Genomic DNA, 23058 nt, shown 5'->3' with positions numbered 1-23058 from the left:
TGTGGATGTTAAGAAAAGGCTCAGGGACATGGGTTGAAGATATTCCAGGATGTTCCGGGTGAAGCTGAGAGTAGAGCACAATGGCCGTGTGCCATTTTTTCATTTTCCTGAGGAGGCCAATACTTTCCTGGAATCCTTACCGCAGGCTCCCAGGCAAGTGGGAATGCTTTGCAGAACAGGGGTCCCCTACGCTAAGGGGTGATGTCTGAGCCGGGAGGTGATGGGAATTGGGTGCATATTGTTTATGCTCGAGGTGGTGGTGGTGGTGGTAGCGGCCACATGATTATGGAGTGCGGCGGATGGCTGGGCTCAGTAGGGTTCCTCATGTGTTTGCAAATAAGAGTTGATGTTGTGGGGGTTAGGGAATCACTGGTGGATTGGGGTTGCCTGTGGGGGTTGCCAGCGCTGTTTGGCATTATGGGTTTGGTTGTCAGTCCACCAGTTGGACCGCAAGACGTTTGATATACTGTGGACTCTGGCCACGGCCAGTGGGAAACTCTAGAACGTACTATTTAAGTGTAGACTCTAATGATTAAAGGGATGCGATTTAGGTCATGGAATATCCAGGGTTTGAACTGCCTGTCAAAAACGTGCAGAGTGCTGTTGTATTTGAAGATACATGGAACGGATGTTGCCTTCTTACAAGAGTCCCATCTCTCCCCTGCGGGGGAGTCTCAAGTGGTTACAGCATAGGGATGCCACAGATATTTTTCATCCTATTCCAGCTTCTCTAGGCGAGTGTACATACTTATCAGTGATTCAGTTGGTTTCCGCTTTGTCGACATGAAAAAAAATGAGGGTAGGGCACTGCTGGTCACTGGGGTGTTACTGGGGCAGTTGGTAACTCTCATTAACTACTACGGCCCAAACACAGACTCAACGGACACCTTGGAATGGATAGAGATGCAATTGTCGAGACTCACCCCTGGTCTTATACTATGGGCTGGAGATTTCAATGAGGTTCCGGACCAAACACTAGGTAGAACACAGGGGGTGCAGAGATCACTTATGCAGACCACTCAGAAGCTGGTGGGGATGTGCACAACTTGGGAGCTGAGGGACATTTGGAGAGTGCAGCATGGGTGTGACCAGGGGAACACCTTTCTGTCTACAGTATATCAGTCGGCTTCCCGGCTCGATTATTTTCTGATCTCTGATGACACTAGGGGGTAGGTTGAGGAGTGTGAGGTACTGGCTTGTACACAGTTAGACCACGCTCCAGGGATGATGTGTATGGGGATCCCAGGGAAGCTTTGTTAATGTTAAAGGATTTTGGTACCGCGTACTATCACCACCGGAGTGGTCCCCTGGCGTCTAGCAGACCGGTATAGGCCTTCAAGAGTGTGTTCACAAAGCAATTGTGGATGTGATCTCCAATTTCTTTATTGATAACGAAAACTCAATTCATTCAAAAGGCAGTACTGTTGGAGGCGGCGGCCTTTAAATGTGGTGTGCGGAGCAAGTGCATATCAAAGGAGGCAGGCATACTGCATACGATTAGGAAGGATCTGCCAGATGCAGGCTTCAAGACGCTGATGCACGTAAAGAAGTTCAGTTTTTACAGAGGCAAAGGGCAGTCCGACAATATGGGGAAGGTTAACGCCTGGGTAGGCTCTTGGCTAGGGCAGCTAGGACTGAGTCCACAAGGATGCATGTGATGACCATTAGGGACAGGGATGGGAGTGCTGCGGTATACAGACAGTGACATTGGGCATGCTTTTTGGGAGTTTTATGTACGGTTATATTCTTCGCACACAGAAGCGCAGCAGCCAGTCCTAAACAGCTTTCTTCATATCGCACTGTATTGGTTAGGGAGGAGAGGGAGTGTTAGGCAGAATCCTGTGCAGTGCCCTTAGGGACCACTACACACAATTAAGACTACAGGTGGCAATACAAGTTTACCTTTGGTACAAGCCTGTACTACTAAGTTATAGTGGTAGCAGTAGCAGAGCAGCCAGGCTTATCTGAAGAGTATATGAACAGTAGCAGAGATTACACAAAGGGACCAAAATTACTTTGACTCAAGCAAACACTGACTCAAGGTTTCAGGTAAAAAAATATTAAGTACATTTATTTTTAAACCATCAGTTATAAACACAACACCTCTATTAAACTTTAAACAAACGTTAAATATACTACAACTAACCAATTCACTTTGTACAGTAAGTCTCAAGGTAAGTACCCTGTGTTTGAATGAACCGGTGTTATGAACAAAACACAATACCGCGGATATGGTTGCGAACACTTTTTGACAGTTCGGTGTACTAAATAAATGCGTATCCGTGACATGAAATGCTACCGGGGAAAAAAAAACACACTTAGCACCTGAGATACCCAGAGGGAGTTGGAGGCAAAAATCACAGGCAATATTTAGGTTAGGCAGACAATATCGAGAAACACTCACACAGGAGTTCAAAAGTCAAAGGGTCGGAGCCAAGTTTAGGTGACAACGGAGGCCTGTGCCAAAGATCACACCGTTAGACAGTTCACGATTCAGTGTAGCCAAAAAGTACTTGGATATTGTCAATGTTCGGAAGCAAAAGTTATAAGAAGGAGGGAGGACAAGGACGAGCCTTGAGGATGAAGAAAAGGGATTCACCCAGTTTCCTTATTTCCACGATGCAGCTGGCGCCCTGGCAGTTGTTCCTGTTGGTTTCCCGCAGACCCACGATTCCTGGAGCTTCGTTGTGAAGGAGGATGTCTGAAGGGGGTCTGCACCACACAGGGATGAAGCCGGCAGTAGCAACAACAAAAAATGTGTGCTCCTTAAAAACAGGAGAGGCTCAGCAGGTGGCTATCCGGACCACTACAGCAGTGTGCACCGATTTCGACCACGGCAGAGATCTCTGGCTGAAGAAGATGAGCTAGTTATCCCCACCAGGCTCAAGGGAAGAAGACTCCGGACTGGATCTTCTCTTAGTCATCGAAGGGTAGATAGCTCAGGGCTTCACCGGGACGGGGTAGTTGCAGCAGCCGTCGTTCTCTTCACTTCTCTTCGGTTCCTTGTAGTTCCAGAGGCGACTGACTTCTAGCCCAAGAGACCTGCCTTTTATGCGCAAAACCCCCATTCACACAGCCTGGCTGTCAATCACGCAGCAGGAGGGTTGTCCAGCCGGGACAACCACGACAGCCAATCATGGCAAAGTGCGACTTGGGTTTCCTAGGATACCCTGTGCAGGGGGTGACTACACCCCTTCACCACATCGAGTCTACCTAGACACCCAGACGCCAAGAGGAGGGCTTCTCTGTAGAAGCCCGCCAAAAGACGGTGAACAAAGAAGGCAAACCTAGTTTGCCGCGCAAAGTAAAACACAAGAAGGACTTTAACAAAAAGAAATGGCGAATAAACCCAACCGGAGCCAAAAGAAAGACGATTTGGTCAAGCGGGTTTATGTTCGAGGCTAATATAATAGCCAAGAACAGTACCACGTTTATCTAATATAATCGCGGTAGAAAAGTTAGGGTAGATACCACTGCCACCAGCCAAGTCTAAATGTTAAAAGAGCAAAACAATGCTCAGGGAGGTACAGACAGAAAAGGGGTACAGATTAGCCCTTTCCAGTACTCCATGTAAGATGGAGTGTACTGGGTCTGTGGTAAAAATGACTATGTAAAGTAAATGGCAACTTTACCTTTCTCTGGGGGACAGTAGTCAGCCCCAGCGAAATGGAGTCAGAGGGAAGTCTAAAAGACAACCCTGGGTTACTACACTAAAGGTGCTGTGCAACCCATACAAGAACAGGGGCACTTGGAGTGGTGTGCTCCAGTGCCCAAGATCACACAAGGAGTAACAACACATAGGCCAAAACACATGTAAGAGTGAAAAAAAGGATGTACACTCTTACCAGGTGGAAAAAATAAACTCCAGAAATCCAGCAAAGCTGCTGGGGGACTCACTAGGTGAGGGAAATTAGCCCTAGAAGGAGAATTCTCCCTGGGAGATGCTGACTAGTCCCATTACTGAGGGGGAAGGTGCATCGAGCGATCAAGACCGTCACAGCAAGCAGGGCTACGGGGCCAGAGGGCCCTACCGCAGACTTTTATAAAAGCCTAGGAGCCTCTCCTGGTCCCACATTTGCTGGGCATGTAGCAACAAGTGGTGGAGGATGGAATCCTTCCTGGCACAGTTTGAGAGGCGGTGGTCACTATACTATTAAAGCTAGTCAAGGCGGTAGAGGAGTGTGCGTCCTACCGTCCAGGCTGTCAGACTGGCTCCTCTAATGTCTTACTGTGTCAAATCAGACAGATCTGATTTCATAACGGGCACGTCCACATCTTATGGTCAGACGTATTTTTGGGTTAGTGTTGGCAGCAGATTGCGATATATCCCTTTAGTGGCAGCACTATTGGATGCAGGAAAAGCGTTCAATTCTGTTGAATGGCCCTTCTTGTTTACAGTTTTGAAAAGGATAGGGTTGTTAGCGATTTCAATCCAGCACTCCAACTAAGTCAATGCCTAGAATGGGATGCTCAATGGAAACCCTTATTTATATATTTTTATGTCAAAAGTTATTTTAATTCTGGATGATGTACCCTTATATAAGCTCCTCTCTTTGAATTCCCCCGGTCTCACTGAACCAAGAAATAGGCTTGTTTGCAAATTAAAAGATTTATTTGAAGAATTGAACAATATATATATATATATATATATATATACACACCACACTTTTATAAATATGGATAATATCTGATTATCACACTTATGAATATGAACAACGATCGGCAATGGGTAATATGACAATATCAACAATCTCTAATCAATTAGGAGTAGGAATAGGAAGAATAACTGTTACAATATTCTTATAACTTTGTGTGGTTCAAGGAAATGCAATGATAGGAAAGAATGCAACACAAAAAGAAACTTGATATGAATTCAACCAAAGACAATATAATCACTCTTTCCCCCTGTTGTTACTCACTCCCCCCAATATGCAATATAAAGAGATGAAGGAGGGAACACAGGTATCAGGAATAACAATCAACAATTGCAGTTCAATCCCGATTCCCCCCCAAGCAAGCTTAGAGAGAACAGTAATGATTTTAAAACAGGTCAATTGCTTTTAATTGTGGTTTGAATTTAATGGAAAAAATGCTAAAAATGATTTTAATTTGCTGAATTGAATTCAGACCAATTGTGGGTTGTTTTGGATAAGTTCAGGGAAACACTAGCAATGATTGTTGAACGGTTAGCAGATGGAAAACGAAATTTAGAAGTTGAAAACAAGAAATAGCTGTTTTTACAGGTAGTGAAATTGAGCCAAATGCAAATTCGCAGCAACTTTTCCGTGTGTGGGAAACGCGATTACAGAAAAACTATAAGGAATTGAAACAACATTTAAATTTTGTTCCTAGCACTTACGGTTCAAAAGTTAGAGGTTTTAGTAGAGGTCGATTTTTCTCAAAAGGAGTCAAGATTTCTAATAAAATTGTGCTTTGAATTACAAACAGGTTGGCTTACACTAACAATTATCACAGGATTAGATGGATGAGAACGGATTCAGAATGGACAAAAGAGATTCTACAATGCAGTCTGGATATGTTGGAATGGGTTGGATGGATTACTTTAAACTAAGGGATGACTATGGACAGTTCTACGCTAAATACTCACAACTCTGGTTTAAAATGGACACGTCAAAGATCTGGTCAAAGGTTTGGACTGGACTTTGCTCGTCACCGGACAGGTCCCAGGTGCTTGGTTTTGCTCTCAGGACTATGGTCTCTGCGCGGCCTCTTGGACTGGATCTGACGGGTTCTGGGTTACAGCTCTGCTGGACTGATCTGGATCTTGGGTTCTAGCAAAGGTTGTTGGCCAGAAGCAGCATACAGCTCAGCCAGGCTGTTGAATGGATTAGGTTAGGCCTCGTGGAAGTTAGGGGTTAAATCAGGTTTGCAAGATTTTTAAAGGCCTGCTGAAAAGGGTTCAGCTTTTTGGATTGGGCCTCTCTGCTTCAGAGTTCTGGAGTCTGGATCTAGGTTCTGGAGTCTGGATCTAGGTTCTGGAGTCTGGATCTAGGTTCTGGAGTCTGGATCTTCCTGCAGGGTGCTTCGCTAGTGGATCAGTTGATGAGTGAAAGTGTGTGTTTTGCTTGTCCTCAGCAGTCCCTATTTATCAATTTTCCAAAGTGGTTGGGGAGGCTGATTGTCTATGCCCAACCCTCTAAGGATCCGATAGGTCAGAGAATTCCCCTTCTCCTGATTTGAGAAAGGAACAGTGTGGCAGTGATGCTGCCATTTACAATCTAGGGAAGAACCTCCCCTTTGCTTTTACCCAGAAAATCTATTTTTCCCAAAAAACATATTTACAATATGCACAACTTGTTAATAATACATATACACATCACAGATTGCCTAAGGTACGTTTCTGTAGAATTCTTATCTTCCTACGGGTTTTGGTTCATAAATGACAATTTTTCGCGCTTTTGGTTGGTTACACATTTTCAGATCTGTACGATTTTTTACACATACATGCAGATACCCTCTGGGCATATTCCTGTAATTTTTCATGTTCCTAGCATAATCACAATAGCTAAAATATTAAACATTTCGTGGTTCAGTCTCTGAATGTCGCACAGATTCCAGATTACTTTTAAACTGCGAATGAATTTTTCATTTTAATAATCTAAGTTTAATATTTTTGTCAGTTTGGTACAATATTTTATAAGTCTTTTCCTTAAAACATATACTTAGTCCAATTTCAAATCCACATTTTCAGTCTGGCCCACCTCCAAAGCTTGGCTGAGTCAGAGAGTCACATGGCTCGTCTTCCTGCCAGGGCAGTTGATGTCAGTCACACCCAAATTAGCATTTCCATTCAGTTCAAGGACTCCATTGTCTCTTTCCCAGAGCCACATGCCAGAGTGCCCCTCCCATTTCCTTTCACACCAGCCTGCCAGTTTCTTAGCAGAGACCGGGGGGGGGGGAGATTCTTTTGTTGGGTAAAATGGTGTGGAATGTCTGAAGCTCAGTGTGGGAAACTAACTTTTAAACACAATGCCTGAAATTGTCTTGTCCTATAATATAACTTACATTTTTAACAAATACATCAACCAATTTCTTAATTCAAGGCTTTTTAAAATATAGTTTTGAATTGTATCCACCTCTTAGGCTTCTGATAGCAAGTCTTTCTTTGGCATAGAGTTCAATGTACAACTTTAAACATGACAGGTTTTAGAAATCGCGAGCTTCTGACAGAGGTGAGTAACGTATTACACCCATTTTTGACAGATTTCTTTCCAGCAACCATCTTCAAAAGTGGACTTTGTTCAGATAAATATAATGTCAGCAGAAGTATATGTTATGTGGATTCTTGAAGGAGAGTGATGTTCAACACCCAACAGGAGGTTGGCTCTTTTGGGTGGTTTGTGAGCCATGATTTTTGCAAATTTGACAACCAAGAAAAAATGGATTTTCACACAGCTCTGTGTTTCTTTTGCAATCAGCCTTGCTTTGTGGGCAGCCAAGTGATGGGTTTTGGCAGTGGTCTCCTGTGTTACCACTGACAGGCAAAAGTGGATGGAGGCAAAAGTGGATGGCGGCCTATTTTTCAGATTTTTACTGCGCATTTCTGGGTGATTTTTAGCAAGCAGCATGCTTTCCATCGGCCGTTTCTGATGTTTCTGCTGCCAGCAATGAACAGTAATGTTGCAGGGGCTGGACTAGCGGGTTGAAACATCCCACAGGGTGGGGCAGGGGTGCTTGTCACTGGTGCCTTTACTATACACCTCTCCAGTTGCTAGAATTCAAGTTAATGGTCGGCTCACTAGACCAGTGTTCATGGGGCAGGGTACAGGCAGGGGTGCCCTCCATCACCCCTCCATGGGTGCAATTGCAACTCACTAGACCAGTGTTCATGGGGCAGGGTACAGGCAGGGGTGCCCTCCATCACCCCTCCATGGGTGCAATTGCAAAGAGGGATGACTAGTTAATTATTTAGAGACACAGAAAACAATTTTTAATTTGGAACCTTTTACAATGAGCAGATATTCAGGCAGAAATAAATGTAGTTTAACATCCTGCTGTACTCACAGCCCGGTGCTTACCAGGTTTTTTACTTGTAGTAACCGCCACAGTGGTGCTTAATTGAGCCTGATCAATTTGGGCTTAGATACAATTTTAGGGCCGGTTTTCTCCTACTATCCCCTCACCCTAGATAAGCGGCACACCACCGGATGCTAGGGTGAGTTCTAGCAGAAGGGATAGTTAGAGAATGTTGGAGGGTGAGAATAGCGGGATTGATTATAACTATACAAGTACGATTTTGAAACCTGAACTTCCTTGTGCGAGAACATTGTTGGCCTTTGGTTCAGGTCCAGGTCCAACTTGTTTTTTTGTGCCATTGCCATATACCGTTTGCTGAGTTAATCAGTGATAGGCACTTGCACAGGGGGGCACAGATGTATACTCATCAGTTGGTAGTGTCCCTTTATGCCAACGATATGGTACTATAGGTAACAGACCTGGAGACCAACTTGGCCACTATAATGCTGGATATCCTTGATTTTGGTAAGCTGTCAGGGTTGAAGGTCAATCCGAGGAAGCAGGTATTTCGCGACATGTTGGGATTCCAATGGCGCATGGAAAGTATTTGTTAACTTGGTGTTGAGGTCGCCCGGTCCTTGGATTTTCTCTACCAGAATGATTATGCAGGGGTGTTAGAAAAGGCGCGGGAAGTAACAGACAGATGGATGAGACTGCCTCCATCTCTTTACGGTAGAATATCCATGATTCAGATAATTTTGCTGCCAGAGTTACTATACATCTTTCTGAACGTGCCTCTGGCGGAGTCCAAAATCATCTTCAAGAAAGCAAAAGCCGTGCTTTCTCGGTTTACCTGGCCTGGCAAATAGCTCAGGGCCCGGTGGGAGACTGACAGCACCTCTCGAGCGGGGAGGATTAGACCTACCAGATTTTGCACCGCACTAGGACTAGGCACAAGCATCGTTTGTATCGTAGACGAGAAAGGATGGGTTCTAGTTTTGGAACTCTCCTGTGCTAAGCTCTGTTTATTGGTTTTATAGTCCTGATTCTTAAGTGCAAGGTCACAGGTATGTAAGTGTGAACCCACACCCCTAAGAGGTTTTAGAGAAACAGTCCTGGTTACCTCGCAGTTGCAGTATTTTACAGTGAAATTTGTATTGTAATACAGACACAGTCTTGTGGTGGTCACAAGACTGTCTGTATTACAATAAACATTTCACTGTAAAACACTGCAACTAGCGTGGGAACTAATTTATACAAAAGGTTTCTCAATACTGCAACTGCAAGGTAACCAGGGCGGTTCATGATTTGTTTCGTACTGGTTCTCCCCCGACACTGATAGGCGCCATGTGCAAATAGAGAGATCTGAGAGTATTGCAATTGAGGCACTGAAGGCAATGGAATGTACCCCCGTTACGTGTAGACAATGTTCTTTGTGTGTCTGAATGACTTCTTTCGGCTCCCCCTGTGTATCATTTTCAGAGGTATAAATAAGAATGAATATACTGTTATTTGAAATTTTATATACAATTGAAAAGCACAGTCGTATTGTACTGAAAGACTAAAAAATATATTGTAGATTAATGAAATGCACCTGATGAAGGGAGCCAGATTCCCGAAACGCGTTGTGCTGACGACTTCAAATATAAAGAAAATGGTGCACACTGAATTGACGTCAAATTGCATCATTACTAACACAGTTCTATATTGTTAAATGATTTTCACTTATTTTGGTTATTTTAAGTTATATACTGCTCATCTAATGTTGGCTGATCTTTCAGCATTAAGGTGTGCAGGGTACAGGAGTGTCCGACACTTTGCAGTTGCTGTACATTTCCAACGTCATGTCAAGTCTGTGTTACCTCCTCTGCACCCACATTTTTAGAAGTGCCGAGGACAGATATACCTTTGAGTAAACTACCATTCCTAAAAACAAAAGCAAGAGACACGGGTGGTATCCTATTAGCAGCCACTAAAACGACCCTACATAGCTGTGATAAGGCTATCCGTAGCAGGGGGGGTCAAACTAGGTCTGGGCCCACTATCCCCTATCACGCATAATCCAGATTTCTCACCTGGCCTTCACAAAAGATTCTGGGAAGGCTGGAACGAAGCAGACACATTGTCCCTACAAGATATGTATCAGGACGACGCCCCACTCACCTTCGAAGGATGTAAACATAGATCCGGCCTCGTCGAAAACCACAGATTCAAATATATTCAATTGCGTCACTGGATCTCACACCCAGAGGTAAAAAAAGCAGGGTTACGACCCCCGGTAGGCCTAGAACTAACAATACGGGAGGGGACACATGAAAAAGGGATCACTAGACTATACAAGCTACTGGATAAGGCGCAAACAGACGACTCCCTCCAGTACATGAAAGATTGGGAGCGGGACATAGGAGAGGAGATTACGCAGGAAGAATGGAGTCAAATCTGGAGGAGGGCGCAAAAATTACCCAAATCCACGGCAATTAAAGAATCGGCATACAAACTATGTTACCGCTGGTACTTACCCCCAAGTAGAATACACAGAATGATCCCCTCGTACCCCCCAAAATGCTGGCGGCAGTGTGGAGAAAGAGGAGACATGTTCCATATGTGGTGGTCGTGCCCAAGGATAAAAATATTCTGGAAAGAAATTATGTCCCTGATCAGGGACATAACGGGCGCAGACCTACCATGGTCCCCGAAAGTCATTCTGCTGGGGGCAGTGGCAGAAGGGAACTATGCAGCCTCAGAAAACAGAGCGGCCCTCATAACCCACCTTCTGGCTGCAGCAAGGGTGACAGTGGCCCAACGATGGAAGACAGTGGAGGGCCCTACAACTCCATGGTGGTGGGTGAAAGTGTGGGGAGTTATGGCAATGGAAAAAATCTGCGCCACAAAATCTGGGTCATATCTGAAATTCTTGGCCATATGGGACCCACTCCAGGACTATGTGGGGGAGCGGGAGAATCAGTACTTTAAACCCCGGGCTCTTAGAAACATCCATATCAGATAAAGGCAGCAGAAGATATGGCGAGGGGTTGCCTCTTGGAATTGTTCTGGTTACAACCACGGTTTTGATTGGCTCAATTAATAAAAGGAAAAGGGGGGGGCGGGTGGGGAAAAGTATGAAGACAATACTAGACTCTACAAGAAAGTTCAAGGGGTTTGAATAAAAGGTTCATGTTGATAACAATGTTCTTAACACATGTTGTAACGAAAGCTCATTCATTGTCTTAAGTTAAAAATGAAAATAAAGTTGGTTTAAAAAAAAAAAAAAAAAAAAAAGAAGTGCTGAGGGAATAGCTGGGGGATGGATCAATGGCCCAAGCTTGTGGAATGGGCAGGCTATATGGGGTGGTTACGACAATGTGGGCGGGTATTGGTCAGTTGCTTGATAATGTAGGCTACATTGTTATGTGAACTTCTGTGTTGGGTTCAGAGTGGTGGATTGTTTGCGGTTGTTGGAAAAACACAATAAACAGTTTTTTTTGTTTTTAAAGTACTGAGCCGAGGAAGATGAAGGAGTTAATGAGGAATGAAGAAAACATCAAGCAAAACGTGCAGACTACTTAGGATAGAAATCAGCTGGTCAGACATTTAAACCCGATAAATACCTTCCATTAAGGAGAGAAGGAAACTGCAGAGTGAGCGAAGCAGCACCGACATGTAGAAGCAGACACAGAGAGGTGAAATGCACTGGGATAGACGGATGCTTACGAGCACCCGCTTGGAAGCACACTTACCCGGAGAGACATGAGACCGGGAAAGGTGCCGCGGATGCTTTAAATAGACCACTGGGAAACAGCTTCGATTCACCCGTTCACCCGTTCGAGAAGACGGAGCCGACGCTGGAACCAAATGAGTGTCTGAGAAGCCAGGGAAGCCTTCCTTGGGATGCAGCTTCACCGCATCGGAGTGCCATGGTCCAGAAACACCATCAAAAACCGGTGAGTCTGCAATAAGTGTTCAGGACACCGAGGCGTGCAGACAGGCACATGGACAATTAAACAATTCTTTTGAATACCAACCAAGTAAATTGATAAGACAGAACTTGCAGAAATCCTCATGTGAGAGATCAATATGGGGAAGGTTGGATTAAATGCTATCCTCAGCCAATAAATACTAATGAAGAAGTTGAAAGTCAAAATTTGTACAAGTCTCCTTATATGAGAAGTCAATTTGGGGGAAATTGGAACAGGCATAAGAGTATTAATGAAGAAGGTCAGTCTCCATACATAAGATGTCAATGTAGGGGAAGTTGGAACAAGTAGTACCTGAAGCTAAAGAAGTATAAACAATGAAGAAGCACAGCTGTGTTATACACAAAAAGAAAGTGAACATTGTAGGAAGCCCTGGTGAAAGAAACACATCAGGCAGTCCTTTTTGGAGAAATATACCTGGCAGGAGAGTACATGAGGTGATCTACAAGACCGAGAATGGGGAATTCCTGGCAGGAGAGTATACCAGGTAATGCACACAAAGACTTTATTGAAGACGAAGAGACACTTTCGCCATCCTTGCAAAAACCACAATAGCTTTGAAAATACACTATTTGTAATTCTTAAGGAACTGTTGTGTAAAAAAGACATTCCTACTACTCTTGGTGAGCCATTGTTTGAAAAAGACAAGGTTATCATCCCAACAAAGTGTTAAAAACACCATTATTTAAGTTACCAAAAGATACTTTTGACATCCTTTAGGAAACCATTATTTGGAAGAGACACTTTTCATCTTTAAGGAAGTGTTGTGTGGAAAATACATTTCTGGGGAAGGGAATCATCCCCTGGAAACAAGGATTGTTTTTTCTGGATTTATTTTGCACTTATTCTGAGTTTAAAGCAGAAACAATTGCGTTGCTCATTTTTAGTGAGAGGGTCAGATACATTTTGGACACAAGGGGAGTTTACCCAAGTTGGATGACAAAACACAGACTGATCCCTAGTTTTGATTTCATAAGCAGGCAAACTCATTAGGCTAGGGACAGGAAGGCCTTTATCCAAACCCTTTTATTTGAATGAAATGTTTAATGTTGAAAACTTTACAACATTGTGTATGTCTCTCATTTCTGACCCCTCACATAGGTGACACTCTGAAGTCTTTGGTGGAATATATATGATTTTTAAAAAAAAATGTATATTGTTGTTTAAAATGCAGACCTAACTTGAGAGCAGCAGAGAGCTGTACAGACTGTGGGTAGCCAGCATTTGGGCTGACATCTTAGAACAGTAGTGCAGCACTGTTTGCGGAGGTCTGTGCATCAGTATCTGCGACCATTGGGATTAGTCCGTGGTCGGGTGGTGTTGATTAAGGAGCATTTGGAGAGATTTGTGAAAGTGGAGAATTATGAGGGCATCCAGAGCAGATAGCAGGATCGAGCTCCAGTGGGTGGGTGTGTGACAAGAGAATAATTGTTTGCATGTCCTCGTTTTGCAGGCAAGTTGCGATTCAAGCAAGTTGGTCGATTTGCTGTGCGAGGAGCATGTGCCCCCAGATTGGTGGTGTGCTACTCCGGATTGCTTTGTAGACATTTCTGTGCACACATAATAAGACAGATGTTCTAGTTTAGTCCAGATGTCAGAACCTTTTGGAGGCAATGAGAACAATGTGTGTATCAAATGAAATTGGGAGCAACATTCATACTTATATGGAACCTATGGGCGTTCTGTTGGTGGCAAAATTAATGCAACACAAATTATAAATGCAAGAATCTTAATATTGCTAAAAGGATATGGTAATTAGGGGGTGTGGATAGCAAGCCATGTAGGAGGAAAGCCTTCACCAACTTCTTTTGGAGAAAAGAATACCAAGCCAGGGAAGCACCACACATCCACATGCTTTTGTGGATTAAAGATGCTCCTAAATGTGGTCAGGACAGTGATGCCACTGTTTTGCAGTTCATTCAGAAATATGTCACTTGTAAAATCCCTTTACAAATTACACATAGTGACCTACATGCACACATTTTACAATTTCAAAGACACAAGTGTGGGAAGTATTGTCGGTGCAAATATAAAAACAAAGGGAAATACTACACCAAATGCTGCTTTGGTTTCCCTAGACCAGTTTCAACAACAGGACAAGTGAACAACTTCATGTCTTCAGTTAGACATAGTGTCAAAGGGAAATCAACTATGAACACATACTGCATAGAAAGAACAGAAGGATCAAAGTACATCAATGATTACAATGCAACCATTGCCCTCCTATGGAATGCAAAGATGTGTAATACATTACAGACAATTCTGCAGTTGCACGATATGTCAAAGCCTACTTAACCAAAGCAGAAAAACAGAGCTCAAAGACCTCTGGGACGACATATCTGACAAAACACTGTCACAGACATTGTACAGCTTAGGCATAAAAATGCTCTCCCACAGAGAATGTGGCTGCTACGAAGCCGCAGACCATTTAACCGGTACTGTCTTGTATGGAAAATCTGAAAACATAGTATGGCTAAGCCTTGGTCCTGCTAAATCTAGAGAAAAAAAAAAAGAGTTCTCAAATCATATGAAGACATAGAAAAAATAGCCAAAAATGATCCCAACAGCCAAGGCATTTTGAAAAACAGGTTACTAAACAAATACTCCCCAAACAGGAGTACCACTTTGGAAACCATGTGTCTATACCACGTAGACCAGAACTTCACATACAAAAATAATATTAAACCAGATGAGAAGAAAGGTAGATACAGAGTCGAAAATTGTGAAGGCAGCCTAGTGAAATTTACCTAACGCAGCCTAATTAATCATATGAAATTGTCATTAAAAACTCCTCAACATAAAGAACTGTATTACATGTCCCTACTACAGCTTTTTAAACCATGGGAGAAAAGAAGAAGATTTATTAGATACCTATGTCTCCTATGAAGAGGTTTTCAAAGCAAATGAAAGCACTATAACAGATATAAACTTTATGCAGTACAAAACAATGTTAGACAATGAACAGCAACAAGAAGAAGAACTCTAGGTGCAACTAAATATAGACACTCCCGACAGCAGTCAACCTTCCCTAACAGGAAGCCAAGAACCACTCAAAGCAAATGAGGCCGAATTAGCCATGACTGAAGTATAACACACCATGTACCAGTATGACGGGTCTACAGAAGACTTTGCTATACTCAAATCACAATTAAACAATGAACAGCGTAGCATTTTCCTAGAAGTAACAAAACAAATTGAACATGGAATGCAGCATGAAACTAAAACTTGTACCTGTCAAGACTACAAACCTATACTGCTATATGTGAGTGGTCAAGCTAGTTCAGGGAAAACATTCTTAATAAAAAATCAGCAGCAAGTTCCTCCAACAATTGACAAACAACAAACTGTCAGCTGTTGTAACTGCCCCCACAGGTTTAGCCGCCTACCACATAGGCAGTGTCACTTTACACCGATTACTACTCCTTCCAGTAGAACACCAAAACAAATTAGACTACTATTTCTCCAGAAGCTGCAATGGAACTACGCAGAGTTTTGAACCAGATGAATATGCTGCTAATAGAGGAGGTGAGCATGGTCTCCAACCTAATTTTGGCTTTGATTCACCTCACATTACAAGAGGTCCTCAAAACAGGCTACGAAGAACTCTTTGGAGGAAAACACATTGTTTTGGGAGATTTTCTTCAATTAACACCAGTTAAGGTGAACCTATTTTTAAACATTAGAGCACAAACTATGCCGTAAAACTCTTGGCAGCATAGGAAATGTCAATCTTTGGCAACATTTCCAATACAAAGAATTAACTGAAAACATGTGTCAGTCTGCAGACCTCACCGACGCCAACATTTTAAAAAGCATTAGAGTTGGTGTGCTATCTAAAGAAGCACAATCTATATTAAATATCAGGCACATCCATGTACCCTATGGGCATAACACATGTGCTACTGATGTCATGGAACAATTAACACACAAAAATGCAAAGTGTATGTCCTTGATGCCAACTCTTGCAAGCTGTGCAAAATTCAATGAAACAATGTTGAAAAAAGAAATGCAACCAATAGTTCAAATTTAATTCACAGACAAACTGAACGTGCACGGTATGACACTACCCATGTGTGAACAAGGCACAGCACGATTAAATACCTTAGAAAACTATCTCTAACACAGCTGGTTTAGAGAAAATATTAAAATAATCGTTAAACTGTAGAGTAATGCTCAAAAGTAACCTTGATATGGACCAAGGACTAGTTAATGGAGTACTTGGTACAGTTGTTGGCTTTCAAACTTACCCACGTGACAACAACATTCAGTTTTTCAATATTCACTTTGAAAAACTGTCAGACGTTAAAAGGCTAGGGCGCTCAACAGCCCGTTTCCTTCTTTTCAAAGACATGCATGTATGCAATTTTCTCTATCTCTAGCATACGGAGTCACCATTCATAAATCACAAGGTCTTACCCTAGATCAAGCATTGATAGATATTGGCAGCACAGGGTTTAAAGAAGGCATGAGCTATGTAGCACTGTCACGCCTTCAAACACTTGAAGGACTTTCTAGTCAACTTTGATGCAAGTAAAGTAAACGCTGATATTCCTTGCATTGTAGAATACAATAGTCTTCGTGTACTCTACGCACCCCATCTCAAAACCTATCCTGTTCCTCAAAAAGCAAAAGTGTGTAAAGAAAACTTGTTCAGACTCAAATTATACATGATCTCACAATAATACCTCCAGAGAAATTAAAATAAGCTAATACTTCATCAACGACCACAACCAAAGAAGGATCTACTGCACAAACAAAACCAACTACCTCTTCAAAGAAACAATGCACTCTTCCAACAAATAACTTAGACACAGAACTGTCTGGTCCATTCAAATTTTCCAATAAAACTGTTAAATTGCTATCCAAATGTAGCAATCAATATTCTATTCCAATTGCCACCAATTGTTGAAAACATTTACTTAAACGGGACAGACCAATTAGGTTTGCAAATGTTAGCCTTTCACAGAAATGCAACCAACAATCCTGACAACACTTACAGTGTTTCTGTAATAAGGCAGGAATTGGACTACTGTGCTGGAATGGTCAGATTCACTATAGACACATAAGAAGATGCGCAAGAATTTCTAATGTACTGACTACAAGTACTGGAAAACAAAAACATACGTATAAATTAAATCTTCCAGATTTCATACATGTGGAAACATACATGCACTCTCTGCAGTCATGTGGCACAGGAACAAGTCCCTAATGAACGCTTTGTGTATGTATCCATACCAAACTTGAATCCATTCCATTTAAGCAACTTGTACAACATGCAAACCATGCCAGATTATGTACGACTTGCAATTTTGATAATCGTTCCACCTTACAAATACAGTCACATAGTGAATACGTAATAGTAATGCTTTTGCGTTACAATTCAGATGGTACCAAAAACAACTGCAAGCTGACTGGATTCACACATGGACAAGTATCACTTGGTAAGAAAACCTTCACAACAGCAAGTATAATCTACCATGCAGGAGCCACAACCAATGCAGGTCACTACACTGCATACATAAAAAAGAAACGTGGATGGTTCGAATGTAATGATACTTTCATTACTCTAAAACAGAGATTACCAGCAAATCTTGTAAACGCTTACCTAATATTCTTAAGAGCAAAATGTATTCAGTAATCCGAGTATAAACATCTACAAAATCTCCTCAACCTTTAAATCCATAAACTAATAAGACAACAGCTATCTAACAGTTATGCCAACTGGTATCTAACTACAACCAGAAAACTGCAATATACATTTTTCTAAGAAACCCTGCAACACTTATTACGTATAAAAATACCCTCAACAACTTCAAAACTATCAACAGTTATAATACGCCAACAGGTAATTAACTGCCCCAAAATTCAGCAACAACCCAACAGATAAATGAATACTGCTAAAATGCAACAAGAAATAAACTATTAAAATACGCCAACTGGTATCTAATTGCAACAATAGTAACACCACTTCCAATCCAAAAACCATACACCTATTCAATTCCTCCTACTGAAACCAACCACCTAGAAATATTGTACCATAACATAGTATGTTTTTTTTTATCCTGCATGGATTTTTTTCCCGACAGACCCAATGACTTTATGAACAAACACAGGAACTGAGCAAATTGCACAGTAGACTGGTTCGAAGAATAGTGCTTGTAAAGTACTAACTAGGAGGGTCGACAAAGTACAGAAATGTCTACTATGCAATGCAATAACTCATTATAAACTACCTCCACTAACAGGTGATATTTTCTTTTATCACAGAGAATGAAAAAACAATGTCTGCTTCAATTTCCCATACCATGAAAAAACTGCATACAGCCTCAACAAAGCAAACAGTAAGTATACAATAACTGGAGTCACAAACACTGCCACATTACACACCCATGCAAGCAAACACCTGACCACAACCCAAAATGTTTGCTTGCATGGATGTGTTATGCTGTGGTGGTTGTGGCCAGGGCCTACAGTTTTGGGTGCATGGCCTGGACAAAACATTGCATGCAGCCTCAACAAAGCAAACAGTCAGTATACAATGATTGGAGTCACAACCACCGCAACATAACACACCCATGCAAGCGAACACCTGCCCACTAACTACAACCCAAACTGCCTAGAGTCTTAGGTACCAACATTCTGAACACAGTCCAACAAACCACTACCACACACCATGGCCACTGTCCTATAAATACTATTACACTACTGGCAACCAGTACAGAAACCTTTTGAAAACATACCTCCTATGCAGCCCACATACCACAGTCAAAATGTTTTCTTGCATGGGTGCGTTATGCTGCGGTGGTTGTGGCAAGGGCCTAGAGTCTTGTTTAATATGTATATATGTACCATTGTAATTTTACCTTCAATATTCAAACTGTATTCATGCACACAACTGTCTATACTATGCCATGTAACCATTACTATCCTCTAGCGCCCAATTACCTCGGGGTCAGGTGCACGATATAAATAAAACAAACAAACATGACTAAGCACTGGCCACAACCACCGCAGCATAACACACCCATGCAAAAAACACCTGCCAACTGACCATAACCCAAAAACATAACACAACCACCTCAAGCCCTATCCACTTCACTTGACATACTAAGACAGTACATGCAGCCAATGCACAAACTCTACAATGCATCCCCTCCCCACCCAATACTCTTCCAACTACCCAAAACCAATACAACAGAGCATAGTAAAATACCCAGTAGTGCGGTCAGTGGTTGGTATGTCCGCGGACACTGATCACATCACGGCCTTCTTCCACCTAAACAAATACAGCATTTGACCCATCTCCCACTCCCCCACCCTCTCCAGCCACTCTTCCACACCAACACACTCCCCAAAATTATATTTCTGCTCTATTCCATGCCACGCTGCCCGTGGATATCCACGGATCCAACATGGCGTGCGCATCTGGAAAATGTGACACTCCTCGCGCTTCACTCCAACCAATCAGCGAACACGTTGCTTGTCCGCTTACATGACTTAAGCCCATTGGCCAATCGGTGTCCTGACCGCAGAGCGAACAGGGAAATGTGGCAGCGGAGCGGACCCAGATATCACACATTTTTTTGGACCAACTTTTTGGTAATTTAAAAAAAAAAAAACCTACTGGATGGATTTCCACCAAATTTACAAAAGCACGCTTTTGGGACCGAACCGCCGCACCTGCTGCAAATTTGGTGAAAATCTATCCAGCAGTTTCAGCTGTAGGCGTGAGCAAAGTTTTTCTCCATTCAGTTTATGTTAAAAACAAAAATGTTGGGAGCCCCCTGTAACTTTGCCCCCTCACCCCAGAACAAAACCTCACCAAACTTTGCAAAACAATTCAGAGCGGGCCATATACTTGTTTTGCAAAGTTTGGGGAGGATTCGTGCAGGGGGAGCAAAGTTATAAGCCACCCAAAAAGTGATCTTCCTATGGATTTTGCAATTTATATGTATATTTCCTGGGTGAGAAACTGATTTATAGACAGCAATTTACTCCAAACCTAAACTAGAACGCAAATTATTTACATTAGGCAGACAAGACCACCCAAGACAAACCGGAGTAACCCAAAATACAGGTTTACAAGGCCTCGTGAGGTAGAGTCAGGTTGACTTTCCTATTATGGACCACGCCCAAGATGTGGCCACGCCCCTTTTCAGAGCAGCCCTGATTCCGTATCCTATTTAAAGCACTGTTTAAGCCTTCTTTCATGATTGAGCAGGGGGCTCGGCCGCCCCGCAAGAGAGGAATAACGCACAGGTTTCGGTTTACAACATCAACAGTTATTGTGCAGTGGGCAGCAAGTGGATCGCGGCCTTTTAATACGGAGTTGGAAACTATGCATACATACTGAATATAGGTCTTATAACTGCAAATGGGCGGTAGACCCGGTGCACAAGTGCAGGGCAACTAATGTATTTTACAAGATGCTGGTAAAGAAAGGTGCGTTTGTAGATTACGACCCGGGAGTGGGGTTGTAGCATACTGTTTGCTGTGTCCCGCTGGTGGTTTGAGTACTTCTAACAACCAGAGATTGTTTACTGAAACGAGGCACCGCCAAAGTGTTTACAAGAGGAGGGATGTGGCCATACACGTAATATAGTCAAAAGAAATGATGGACAGGCGGGGACTGTATTATACAGCCCCCGCCTGTCAGTCTGTATAGTCTCCCAACCAAAGCTCTCGGGTGAAAAAGCTTTCATCCTGTGATAAATCTCTTTCCTAATTCCCTCGCAAGGATTAGGGCAAATCAGATGGGGAAGGGTTTGAAGGAGCGAGGAATGGAAATTTCGGATTAAAGAAAATGTGAGTGGAAGTGTTTCTGTTGTGGGCCTGACAGCGCCACCCATCCTCTCCCAACAGCGAGTGTCAAAGCCACCTCCCCGCCTCACCTTCTTGATGTTATACAGGCGGGTCAGCATCCCGACGCCCCTGTCATTCAGGATGGTAAGCTTCTCTGCCAGCTTCTGCTGACTAGGCTGCACGGCGGGGCGCGACATGTTCTTCCCTGGAGCCGCTGTCATCCAATGTCACTGTGACAGATCCGGAGCCAGAGCCCGGTGTGCCCGCCCCGAGGCCGATTTCAGAGCACCGGGTTTCGGCTGCCCCGAGTTCAGACTGTGATGTAGTCTGCTACAGAGCACAAACTGTGCTGGACAAGGGTCCAGTTTTGCAGCGCAGCGGGACCCGCAGCTCACTGCAGACGGCGACCGGCTGGAGTCTCCGCCCTGTACCCTGAAACAGACCGTGGGGGCCTCAGGCGCCCCCTGTTTCGCTCTCGCTTTCCTGTTCTAGCTCCCACGGGTCGCTGTACTTCACTTCGTTGTACTCCTCCGCCTTCCTGGAGCTCCGCTCCCAAACCCAGTTCACTCCCATCCCAGGCCGGCGATTGAGAGCGGTGATCATGACCACAGAAAGAGGACTAGCGGGAAACGGTCCAATGGACGCCATTTTCAATCACAACTCCATAATTTTTCGGAACAGGATTTTTTTCCAGACACTCTAATTCATAGGTACGTCGTAAGCAAAAGTTTTTTTTTTGGTTGAGTCATAGCCTTATCTTTTTGGTATAATTGCTATGTTCGTGGAAAACGCTCACGGGGCCGATTCTGAGGTGCATGCAACAACACGGGTGTTCATCCATGAAGGCTGAACACTTTCTTTAAAAGCACCCTATTCTGATGATGTCCTAATGATGTGCTCTGGCATTTAAACCCGATTTACTACTTTAGAACATTCATAGCGACCATGAGAAATGCATGGCTGGCATTGCAGGGGATTCTGCTCTCAAGGACACAGCTTTAGCAGTCAATAAGAGGAGTTAAAATAAGGCACCAGTGAAGTGTTGTTAAACGCTGCTTCACACTTTTTCCTTTATAAAAATGACATTTCCGAGACTGCAGCACCACTTTTCTCATAGCTCCCAACTCACACGCTTTTGGCGGGTGTCACCCGCCTTGTAAACAGCGGACTCACCCGCCAAACCTCATGCACGCCCATTCATTTCAATGGGCCTCTCACCCGCCAAAAGTAAAATCGGGTGGTTTCACCCGCTTTTGCGACATAAATGGTTGAGAGCTATGCTTTTCTCGTTTAATGAAAGCTTAAGAAAACTTTCTTAAACTAGAAAAGTGGCGGTCTTTTTGAAAATGCTTGCACATGTTTTTATGTAAATGCATAGCTCTCAATCATTTGTGTTGCAAAGGCTGGTGAAAGCACCCGATTTATTTTTTGGCGGGTGGGACGCCCATTGGAATGAATGGGCTAGCAGGAGGCTGGCGGGTGAGTCAGCCCTTTACAAGGCGGGTGACACCCGCCAAAAGCGTGTGAGTTGCGAGCTATGGTAAACGGTAGATTCATGCAGCTTTTGCTGCTAGGAAGCACAACATTTCCCCTCCAGTATTTCCACCCCCCCAGAATGGTGGTGCTGGAAACTGTAAGGGAGATTGTCGGCTTTTAACACTATAATTAGCACAAGCTCAGAATCAGGCCCATGGTGGTGATGAGCCAGTCTTCCAGACATCTATTGAGTCCCAGTCTGTGTAAGATAAATCAATATTCCCATGTAGCAATGAACTCACTGTATCAAATGTTCGGGACAATTCAGATTTTCAATACTAAAGTTACAGAAAGTCATCATTCTAATAAAGACACAGACGAAGGAATGTGCTTTCTCTTCTCTTAACTTTCTCGAGCAGCAAATATCAACAATAATCAATATAACAAACAAAGCAATGAAAAGTACAGTCCCCAACGTAGTTTGATCTCTTTGGTAGTTCATATTATTATTGGTCCTTTTCTTAAATCACGTGGCTTTCCTGACCAACAGTCTATAACCAGTCCCAATAAACAGGGGATGTGGCTTGCAGCCATGGAGTAGATCGTCTTCCAGGACTGCTCCTGCCCGATCCTGCAAGATCCGTGAAAATAGCAAGTTCCACAGTAACAATATAGCTGGAAGTTGGCGAGAAAGTGTGAGAACTTTACTGGAGTGCCCAACTGAAAGGAGGTGAACGGAGGCGAGAAGCAGAGCGCGAAAGAGAGGGACTACCGATGGCTCCTGTAATCAAAATGGCAGCCGCGAGGGGAAGGTGGCGGTGGAAGTGTG

General features: G+C 43.3%; 1 protein-coding gene across 5 annotated transcripts in view; it reads right to left on the bottom strand.

Moving 5' to 3' along the window:
- The window catches only part of NCKAP1 (NCK associated protein 1), a 1877983-nt gene extending 1856690 nt beyond the window's left edge, over positions 1 to 21293 (bottom strand). For 4 of the 5 annotated variants that reach the window (XM_069615776.1, XM_069615777.1, XM_069615780.1 and 1 more), the window contains exon 1: positions 20843 to 21116. In XM_069615776.1, the coding sequence (XP_069471877.1) occupies positions 20843 to 20974 (132 nt within the window). In that variant the 5' untranslated portion in view covers positions 20975 to 21116. Of the gene's footprint in view, positions 1 to 20842 lie in introns of all 5 variants that reach the window. The other variant, XM_069615779.1, reaches the window with a different exon arrangement.
- Between the last annotated feature and the right edge of the window lie 1765 nt (positions 21294 to 23058).

The sequence above is a fragment of the Ambystoma mexicanum genome, chromosome 9 (assembly GCF_040938575.1).
Source record: "Ambystoma mexicanum isolate Mex_15411 chromosome 9, UKY_AmexF1_1, whole genome shotgun sequence".
Lineage (NCBI taxonomy): Eukaryota > Metazoa > Chordata > Amphibia > Caudata > Ambystomatidae > Ambystoma > Ambystoma mexicanum.
The sequence above is the reverse complement of the archived record's forward strand: the minus strand, read 5'-3'. Positions and strand labels throughout refer to the sequence as shown.